Genomic DNA, 9,701 nt, shown 5'->3' with positions numbered 1-9,701 from the left:
TGTATTTTTCTTGAAATCGTAACATAAATTTACGTATTCCTTTACAGGTTACACGTTTTTTGTCAAATAAAGGGCTCCCGATAAAAGCCTTACTTCTGCTAGATAACGCGCCATCTCATTCAAACGAAGAAAAATTAAAGAGCGAAGATGGACAGATAGTAACAATGTTTCTTCCACCTAACGTTAAGCCGCTTGCCCAACCTAAGGATCAAAATGTTATTAGGCTTACAAAATTATATTACAGGAATAGCCTTCTTGTCGATGTTATAGCAAGTAATTTAAACATAATTGATACATTGAAAAACTTGACTATTAAAGAAGCTGTTGTCAACTTAACGACTGCATGGAATCGACTCGATTCACAAATTATTGCAAAATGTTGGAGAAATATTTTAGAGAACACTGAAATGTCCGTGGATGACGATGATGAATTACCTTTCTGTTTTAAAACGTCGATGGGACGATGATAAGACAGACTTAATCTCCAAATCCTGTGATCTTCTAAATACACTAGCACCACAAATAAGGGATTTATCTTTACAATTTAAATCTGTTATTACATATGTAATTTATGTATATTTGTAGGCCACATTCAAGGAAACTGATGTATTGGAATGGAATGATGCTGACAAAGAATGTGAAGTTCATGTAGTCGAGAATTTTCAAGAAATGTCAAGTAAAGTGTCACTGGACAGCGCTATAACTGCATTAAATACTGCAATCCAGTGGGCAGAATATAGTGGTGTGGACTTCACAGACCTTATAGTTTTAAAAAGACTAAGAGAAACAGCCCTTGTGCAAAAAATTACAAATTCTAAGAAGGAAACCAAAATTTCAGACTTTTTTGTCACCCAATAATCTGTTTTCCACTCTATTTAGATTAACCCCCGATTACATAAATAAATCGCTAACGTGAACGTGCGTTGTTTTATTTTGTTCACGGTATCGAGTGTCTACTGTATTACCATGTAGCAATAAAAAAAAAACCATAGTTGAAAAAACGACACGTGTTAATAAAAAAACATGAGCTAAACATTAGATAGAACCGAAAAATCAAGTATACTGCTTGCAAACAAAGGAAATAGGAATTTGATTGAAGCAGTGATTTGATTTGGGGAAAGTTCCCCTTAATCTCCTTATTGGCATAAAATCAGTATTCAAAAGACGAATGAAAATATTTTCAATAATATAGAAAGGTCACCTATTTAACCCCTAAATAAACATCCCTTAATTAACCCACATATCAGACTGTTGAACAAAGAAAAATAGTCTCAAAAGAGATTATGTATAAAAATTCATACAAAGTATCCCCAATACTGGCAGGGCCTTAATAAAGAAACCACATGTAAAAAAATACTTCACGCATAAAATTAGGAAACAGGCCCCAATGGACTGTTAAATTAAATCTAATGTCCATCGATATGTTCTGGGGAACTCCACATCTAATCAAACAACAGTAGACGATCCTCGGTCGTTGCCTTTATTCCTCCTCTTGGCTTTGTCCTTTTTTTTGGGTGTTGTGGAAGTTCCGGCCCCCTCTGTCGATGACGAGCTGTTGGAACGCCGCTCCGAAATATCTGTCACGTAAGAGCGTCGCCCCTGGTCCATCATATAGCGGAGATTCGTAACTTCATCATAACTCCCTTAGAATGCAAAAAGTCAAAATATTTTATAGTTATTGGTAAATACATATAAGGTTGGCAAATGTCAAACTTCTAACCTCAGTAGTTTGTCAAATTCAGTTCATTAAACTCCATATTGATGTAACTAGAATAGCTACAAAATAGCCGTAGGCGAGGTAAATTTGATACTTATGCAACCACTCACAGTGGTGTGGTATACCCGTCCCTGTTTATCTTATACTAAATGGGGAGTTTTGCAATTTTATTCAAATAATGGCCATTCTAAATATGATTAAGTAATAATGGTGAACAAATATCGTATCTTTGCTTTACATTAGGAAGATTTAACAATAAAAAAACTCACACTAATGTTCAGTAGTAGTTCAGGTTAGTCACTCCTTGTACCCATCAATTAAGGTAATCTCAAGTGGAAATTTTTAATATTTGTTAACTACTAAAGACATGTCCTCCACATAACCTTGTATTTCTAAGTGGTGTTCACTGTTCCCTTCAAATAACTTTAATTCAAAACTCAATAATTTCTGGCTTTTTCAATCGAACACTACAACAAAACAAGGTAAAAATTGTTACTTGGAATAAATTACATTTCTTTAAAAAGCCCATATTTTTACTCACCTACGAAAAGCAAAGCGGCACCTTTCATAACAAAAATTGTTGCAGCCATAAGCAACATATTAACCACCATGTGTCTGATTTGAAACTTGTTTTAGAGATAACAATAGACCACAAAGCGTACCCACGTTCCAATCTAACAGAATCACTGGAAAACACAAAGAAGAACTGAAATAACTATTCTTCTAATAGTTAAGATTTACCAAATAGTCAAGAAACCTGAAACCGTAAAGTAATTATCCCCAAATTAAATATCTCAACAAAGGTTTGCTTTGAAGCAATGACGAAATATTACTTCCTAGTTTATTCTCTGTCTTTGCCCCCCCCCCCCCCCTCCCGTACCTCAGCTGGGAAACATAAATTACATAGTTACATCAGTATGGAGTTCAGTGCTTCAGCCAGAAAAAACTAAACAACTTTGAACTCACCCTCAATGTCCACATTAAGCTGATCCAAAGCCTCCATTTCAGTCTTCTTTTTTGGGGTCCCTAAGGAACTTACACTAATTAAAAAAGACACTTTTCATGCCCTTTCCATCCCTCACCTCTGTTCTTCTTGCTACCATTCTTGTCCTTCTTTTTGTTATTCCTCCGAGAGTTCCAATCCTCATCATCATCATCATCATCAAATGGAGCACTTGCATATGCTGAAGTATCTCCTTTATCTTTGTTAGTCACTGCTCTGCGAGATGCTATCCTCAATGAGCGACTAATGTCCCTAATACCTAAGAATCTCATAGGAAAATGAAGTTGTGGTTTAATATGAAAACTTACCCATGCATTTAGCCAAATGTCGGGCAAAACCTAGAGGAGCTACAGTACGTTCGCAACTGGGACATGCGAATTTCTGATGGTTTCTCGCCGAGGCCTGCTGCAATGCTTCATTTTTCTCCAGATCGTCTTTCTCCTCATTATCTTGGATTTCCAAACAATAAGCATTAGTCTTGTACTTTCTGTGTATGTCAAAGATAATTCCCAAGGTGAATTCGTCCACTATATTATCGAAGAATTTTCCAACGCAGGTGCGAAGCACTTCCTTATCCCCCATCATGTCCTGAAAGTCTTCAACTAAATGTTCAAAGAGCTTGTTTTCAGGGTCATGTTCAACTTCCATGTCATCAGAATCTTCTTCAGAAGAAGGCTCTGGATCTTCCCGTTGGGGCTGAGTCTGGCGCTTTGACATGATGGATGTTATAGAAAGATTTGAATTTCCCGGGGTAAGTTTGTCAATGAGATCTAACCTCAAAAAGTATGAGATACTGGATTTTAGTACCGGTAAATTTTGAGGAAAATTGGGATTTTTTGGGAGTTCACTGTAAAAAGCACTAAAATAAGCACTGCTGGGATGAGAAATCTAATGATTTTTTTCAATTTTTTACTTAAAAACTCACAGAAAAGTCAATATTCTTCTCTTAAAATTTGCCAAACACTAAACGTCACTGTCAGGTAACAGTTGACACTTGCATAAACAAAACAAAAATGTATATTATTTAATAGCATTTTTAAGCTTACTGTCGAGATATAAACTATTAAAAAATGAAAAAAACAGTCAGTTTTCACATAAGAACACACAAAACTTACAAAAATACAACAGAATGGATTAAACAATGATATTTTTAAGTTGGTCGTAAAACTGGAAATTTGGCAACGTGGTAATCGGTAGAATTGTCTACTATTTTATATAATTCCTTGGGAAATATTTATGCAAATAGAAACTTGCAAAAGAAATTATTTAATTTTTCATTTTTCACTTTTTCGTAAAGAAAAGCATGAAGTGTTCTTTGAATTTTTTACATTGAACTGGTCTTTTCACCGCTAAAACACCAATAAAGAATCTCTGTTGACCAAATATTTTCTTCTTATTTTTCACCCAAAGCTTCAGTGAAATTGTTTTTTTTTACCCTTTCACTGCGGCATGTGTTTTATGGAATCATGGCTCCTGTGCGGCGATTTTTAACTGGTATTAATTATCCGAAAATAAAATTCAATACTACGTATAAAGGATACTGAATAAATAAAAAAAAGTCGTGTTTCACCAGATGCTGCAGTTAATGTCTCAAAAGGTTCCCATTCTACGATCATAAAATTATTTTACATAAATATCTAGTTCCCGCAGTGAAAGGTTTAAAATTTCTTCAAGAATTGCCTATGCAGCCTCTTCTCACAAAATACATTATTTATTTAAAGAAAAACTTTATCATTCTCCTCCCTCTAAGACTTCTTCAAGCTCCCTGTCCTCCGTTTGAGAATTACTATCAATAGCTGAAAACCCTCAAAACATAAGAATAGCAACAAAACCTCCCACACACACATACCATTAGAATCTTCAACGACGGGAGCGATATTCTCCCTATTGTTATCATCCCCTAAAACCTTCCTGCTATCTGCCACTTCATGTCGCTGCGGCTTTACATCGTATACGGTAGGGTTAAAAGTAATGGTTTTTGTTGTGTTATAAGTTTTGTAGATCCCAACTAAATTATCACAGAGCTCGAACATGTTTGACCGCAAGGAGATGATGATGAACTGGGCGTTCTTGGTGCGCTCCTAAAAAAACCATTTTAATACCCTTGAAGTCATAAAAAAATGTATAATTACTTTAATGTAATTCCCAACTATTGAGACATTTTTAAAATCCAGTGCCGCGTCAATTTCGTCCATAACGTATAATGGGGAGGGTTTATAATAGTGCAGAGCAAATACTAATGCTAGGGAGGATAAGGTCTTTTCTCCCCCTGAGAGATTAGAGATTTTCTTCCAGGTTTTCCGTGGAGGGCGCACGCTGAAATATTCTCTTTAAGCACACAGAAAAGTGGAAAAGGGAACTCTTACATGAACTGAATGCCTTCCGTGAAGGGGTCGTAAGTGTCCACCATCTCAAACTCGGCGTCGCCCCCTAAAGTAATCATTTGATACATCTCTTTGAGCTTCAGTTTGATCACATTGTAGCCGGCGATAAACTCCTCTTTTCTCCGCTTCTTCAGGTCATCGTGTACAGAACGCATTTGAGTCCTTTTAGCAACTATTTCTTCCAGCTCACTGGCCCTTTCCAAATAGATTTTTTGCTTTTTGCGGTATTCCTAAATTTGGAAAATGACACTGGAAAATACACGAATTGACAACATCAAGCGCGAAACGCGATGTTATCAGTTCGCGCTATGTAGGCTGAATGTCTCAAAAACCTTAATATTTGATAAAAGTAGTCATGAAGGTGGACATGCACCAACATGGGAAGTAATCCCAAAAACCGCCATTTGAAATTTCCTTCAGAGTCCCTTTCGGAACGAGAAATATTAGTATTTTTTTCTAATTTTTCGTTTAAGAGAGTGCAAAAAAGGAATGCAAAATTCTAGAAATATATAGGTGAAAATTTTGCAAGTTTGGAAAATTTCGTTGATTCGGAAATACGGTAACGTTGACTTTTGCCCGCCATTTTCTTGCACATTTACAGCAATTTCTTTGTTTTCGGCGATATTAAAACTAAATAAAATAGTTTTAAATTACCTGGATAGCTCCTAGATTAGGCTTAGCGGCTTTAAGGAAGTTGTCAGCCTGCTGCATCTCTTTCTCCGCTCTCTCCAACTCTGAAACGTTCAGAGCCTCATCAGAATACTGCTCCAACTCTTCTGTTTCAATATTTGGAACCTCTTGCAGACTCAACTGACTCAGCTGCGATTTTCAGTCTTAATTAATATTATATTTTGAGGTTAAATTTTAACACAATATACCTTATATTTGAAGGAATTTATTACTCCTTCATGCTCGGCAAGTTTCTTCTCCAGAACCTTCAATTTGTCGTCCACGTCGATCTTTTCCGACCTAAGTTTGGTCTCCTCCTTCGTGATTTTCTCTACTGCCTTGCGCGCTTCCCGAAACACCTGCTCCCTCTCCTCCAACTGCTCCGTGACCTCCTCGACGCCCTGCAGCATTTTTCTTGCTTCCTCCTCAATCCCTTCCCTTTGCTGCTTCATCGCGCGAAGATTGTTCTCCATGTCCTCCAAATCTTGCTCGAGTCTTGCAATGTTCTCCCTGGTACTCTCGTAATTCTTCTTTGCAGTTTTAACTGCAACATTCAGCTTGATTATCTCCGATTTGCACATGTCCACAATCTTCACGCAGTCTTTAATCTTCTTATCAACAATTTTCAACTTCCCCGTACTCTTCTCCTTAATTTCATTCGTTATCTTATCAACTTTCTCTTGAAGCTCTCCTGCAGCTTCAGTTGCAGCTTCATACTCTTTTTTCCTACTCTCAACCACACTCGTCAATCTCTGAACCTGCGCAGCATCTGCTTTTGTACCTTTCGATTTCGCTTCTTGCTCCTTCATTTGGCGCTGCAAGTTCGGCTGTTGCGCTTGCAAGCTCTGCAACTCGTGCTTGTACTTTTCAAAGTTTATTTCCATTTCTCGTATTTCGGGTTGCAGCTCACCGATGCGGTTTTCCAATTCGGCGTGGCACGTGCGTAGCTCACGCACACGTTTCTCCATGCGCTCCACTTCGTCTTCCTGCCGTTTCAGGTCTCGGGGGTCCAAGTTGGCGACAGCCACCGATCGTCCCATGCGGCCTCGCAGCACGCGTTTGCCGCCGCCGCTCATCGTACCTGTGTTTTAAGATTAGTGAGAAGGAGGTGGCAACAGTGCTTTGAGTTGTGAAAAGTGAGTAAAAATTTTATAAGTTAAAATATCTCCACTTTTCAACTCAAAAAACGGATATTTAACTTACCTGAGGTCTCGATAAGATCCCCTTTAAGCGTCACTACACGATACCTCCTAGCACCATATGCTATCCTTGAAGCCTGCTCCAGATCTTCAGCCACCAAGGTATCCCTCAAGGCGTAGTAAAACGCAGTCTTAACCCTTTCGTCCGACACCTTGATCAAATCAAACAGCCGGTGGACATTTTCGGGAGTCTGTATCCTGGAGCAAGCCTTGTTGCGCAAATGCTCCTGTTTATCCAACGCAATAAAAACCGCCCTCCCAATGTCGTTTTGCTTGAGATATTCTATACACCATTGAGCGCAGTCCACAGTGTCCACTACAATATTGTCTAAGGGGCCACAGGCTGTAGAAACGGCAACGTCATATTTGCCATCTATAGCCCCCAAATCCCCCAGTCTCCCAAAAAGTCCTGGACATTTTCCCTCGCGTTTTGCGTTCATTAGAGAGTCTAAAACGCAGCTAGTCGATTTTGAGGCCTGCATACAGCTTCTTCCCTCTTCCAGGGTTGCTCTTTGCTTTCTAACTGCAGCTGTAAGTTGAGCTTCTTCTTGTATCAATTGAAGAAGTTCCCTATTACTGGTTTCAAGCTGTTTTTTAGCTTCTGGGAGCTGCTGCTGCAGGATTTGAATCTGTTTGGAGCGTTCTGTGATTGTTTCTCCAGATTTAATCAAAGAATGTTTTAAATGCTCTAATTTTTGGCGCTCATTTTCTTCATTGCTTAAACACACCTTCAGCTCAGTCTCAGCTAAGGTGAATTCTGCTTTAGTCTTGTCCACACCCTCCTGCAACAATACCAGATTTCCTTGTAGAGCCTCTTTTTGTTCTTGCAGCCCCTTGGTGGTTCTCTGTATATTTAGCATTAATGTGCTTTTCTCTGCTTCATAAACCTCCTTCTCTTTCATAGTTTTCTCCAATTTAGCTTCTATTTCCTTAACGGTTTTAGCATTTTCATTTGGCACATTCTCCAACTTCAAAAGCTTCTCCTTCTCTGCAGCAATTTGCCCTTTGGTCTTCTTTCTGGCATTATTTTTGCTGGTCATCTCTTCTTGAAGCTGCACATCCTTCTTGCTAGCCTTGTCAAATGCCTCTTTAAGCTCCTCTTTTTTTTTCTTAAGGTTCTCATAAATAGTTGCTTCTTTATCTTGGATTTCACAATGCTTTTGTTTCTCCTCAGTAAGGGTCCGTAATCTCTCTTTATACTGATTTTGGATTTCGAGAACTTCTTCTTTAGCCTCTTGTTCTGCTTGGGATTTTAATTTGACATTTTTTCTGGAAAGAAGAAATAAAAGATCCTTTACTTTAATGTAATCTGAAAGCTTAAAATCCTGTTTGACCTAAAAAAATCCAAATCTTAAAGATAAATTATTTGAAGAATGAAGAATTCAATAAAAGGCCTAACAAATTCATTAAGAATTAAAGTATACTTACATGTTATACTGATAGATGAAATTTTTGCTTCGAACAACAGTATTCTCAACTTTAAGAAACCCAACTGCTTCCTCCATAGGACCTTGCAACTCATCTACTTCATCCTGCACCATCTTCAGCCTGTTCAACTTCTCAATTCTCCTTTCAGTGAGTTCTTCCACCCTATTAAAGACCTGTTCCAGTGGTTTCTTGTAGCGGGTGGTCCCAATAATATCTTCAAGATACTCAAGCATCCCTGTCTCCCCATCCTTTTCCCCCTTGCATTTCATCATGCTTATCTGCTCAACTTCACCTTGTAGAATCAGAAATCTGTTGTGATCCAAATCTATGCCATGTTTCTTCAGCAGAATGGCTACTTCTTTGAACTGCACTCGCCTATTATTCAGCTCATAATATGAAGAATTATCTCTGCAGGCAGTACGGGATACAACAAACTCACTGCCTGGGACTACATCATAACTATCTCCCTCTTTATCAACAATCAATGCAAAATGAATAGTCACAGTGCATGATTGAATGTTGTGGTAATTGTCAGAATTATGCAACAGCACCGAAACCTTCTTACATCTGATCTTAGTGGCTCGGTACCCGAATACAAATAACAGGGAATCAATAACGTTGCTTTTCCCACTACCGTTGGGCCCCACGATAGCATTGAAACATTTGTGAAAAGGTCCTAAAACTTGACGCTCTGCGTAACTTTTGAAGAAACTATTATCTATTTTGGTGATTAAGAGGCGAGGTCCCGTGGGGTCCATAGAAAGAGTTGGAGGTTGCACTGGAGGGATGTAGATGCCATCAATGTTAGTACCCTCATCATCTGAGAACAGACGCTCATCTTCCTCCTCATCAGAGTCGGACAGCTCCACTGGAAGTGCAGGACCCCTCTTTTTTGATGCGTGGGACACAGGCATCGTTTAAAACAGATTCGTTGATACTTTTTGACGAATTTTTAAAAAGGAAAACGGTTTTACGGCTTGTTTACAGTTTTTAAAGATGAAGGTTAGAACTATGGCAGAGTCGTATGTAATCAATTTCTGTTCTTCCTGTCAGCATCACATTAAACAAGGAAGCAAGGTGATCGGGTAACTTTCGTTGACAATATTGACAGTATGCGCTGACAATTCAAAAATTTGATAAGGAGTTTTCGCATATGTATGAACCGTTGCCAAGTAGACTATACCGATAAACTGAAACTTAACAATTACGACAGAAACGGAGTGGTAATTTAATTCTTCTCTATTATCTATTTTAGCGTCAGAAACAAAATTGTAGTTTAGAAAAAAACAAATAAATAAGTT

At 38.2% G+C, this 9,701-nt stretch overlaps 3 protein-coding genes across 6 annotated transcripts in view; all 3 read right to left on the bottom strand.

Moving 5' to 3' along the window:
- RpS12 (ribosomal protein S12) overlaps positions 1–9,701 on the bottom strand; it is a 274,064-nt gene that overhangs the window by 50,268 nt on the left and 214,095 nt on the right. The window lies entirely within an intron of this gene.
- Positions 1,108–3,731, bottom strand: LOC136410991 (SAGA-associated factor 11 homolog). 3 transcript variants are annotated; one of them, XM_066393389.1, is made up of 5 exons: positions 3,646–3,731; positions 3,029–3,495; positions 2,800–2,979; positions 2,684–2,743; positions 1,108–1,643 (listed from the first exon to the last, which is right to left on the bottom strand). In XM_066393389.1, exons 2-5 carry the CDS (start codon positions 3,435–3,437, stop codon positions 1,447–1,449), a joined length of 846 nt encoding a protein of 281 aa, XP_066249486.1. In that variant the 5' UTR covers positions 3,438–3,495; positions 3,646–3,731; the 3' UTR covers positions 1,108–1,446. The 3 variants fall into 3 exon arrangements, with proteins under 3 accessions (XP_066249486.1, XP_066249487.1, XP_066249484.1); XM_066393390.1 differs by having other exon boundaries at positions 3,029–3,490; positions 3,646–3,715; XM_066393387.1 differs by having other exon boundaries at positions 3,029–3,727.
- glu (structural maintenance of chromosomes 4-like protein gluon) lies at positions 4,260–9,423 on the bottom strand. Its single transcript, XM_066393017.1, has 8 exons — positions 8,401–9,423; positions 6,977–8,241; positions 5,983–6,854; positions 5,759–5,923; positions 5,087–5,334; positions 4,853–5,036; positions 4,570–4,801; positions 4,260–4,516 (listed from the first exon to the last, which is right to left on the bottom strand). The coding sequence occupies exons 1-8, from the start codon at positions 9,312–9,314 to the stop codon at positions 4,452–4,454; spliced, it is 3,945 nt and encodes a 1,314-aa protein (XP_066249114.1). The 5' UTR covers positions 9,315–9,423; the 3' UTR covers positions 4,260–4,451.

Source organism: Euwallacea similis, chromosome 9 (assembly GCF_039881205.1).
Source record: "Euwallacea similis isolate ESF13 chromosome 9, ESF131.1, whole genome shotgun sequence".
NCBI classification, from domain to species: Eukaryota; Metazoa; Arthropoda; class Insecta; order Coleoptera; family Curculionidae; genus Euwallacea; species Euwallacea similis.
The sequence above is the reverse complement of the archived record's forward strand: the minus strand, read 5'-3'. Positions and strand labels throughout refer to the sequence as shown.

Coding starts and splice junctions, on each gene's coding strand:
- LOC136410991 (XM_066393389.1), bottom strand. CDS start 3,437: ATGTCAAAGCGCCAGACTCAGCCCCAACGGGAAGATCCAGAGCCTTCT. Junction 2,744..2,799: donor TGGTAGCAAGAAGAACAGAG/GTGAGGGATGGA, acceptor TAAGTTCCTTAG/GGACCCCAAAAAAGAAGACT. Junction 1,644..2,683: donor GCTTAATGTGGACATTGAGG/GTGAGTTCAAAG, acceptor TTGCATTCTAAG/GGAGTTATGATGAAGTTACG.
- glu (XM_066393017.1), bottom strand. CDS start 9,314: ATGCCTGTGTCCCACGCATCAAAAAAGAGGGGTCCTGCACTTCCAGTG. Junction 6,855..6,976: donor GGATCTTATCGAGACCTCAG/GTAAGTTAAATA, acceptor CTTAAAACACAG/GTACGATGAGCGGCGGCGGC. Junction 5,924..5,982: donor TAAATTCCTTCAAATATAAG/GTATATTGTGTT, acceptor TGAAAATCGCAG/CTGAGTCAGTTGAGTCTGCA.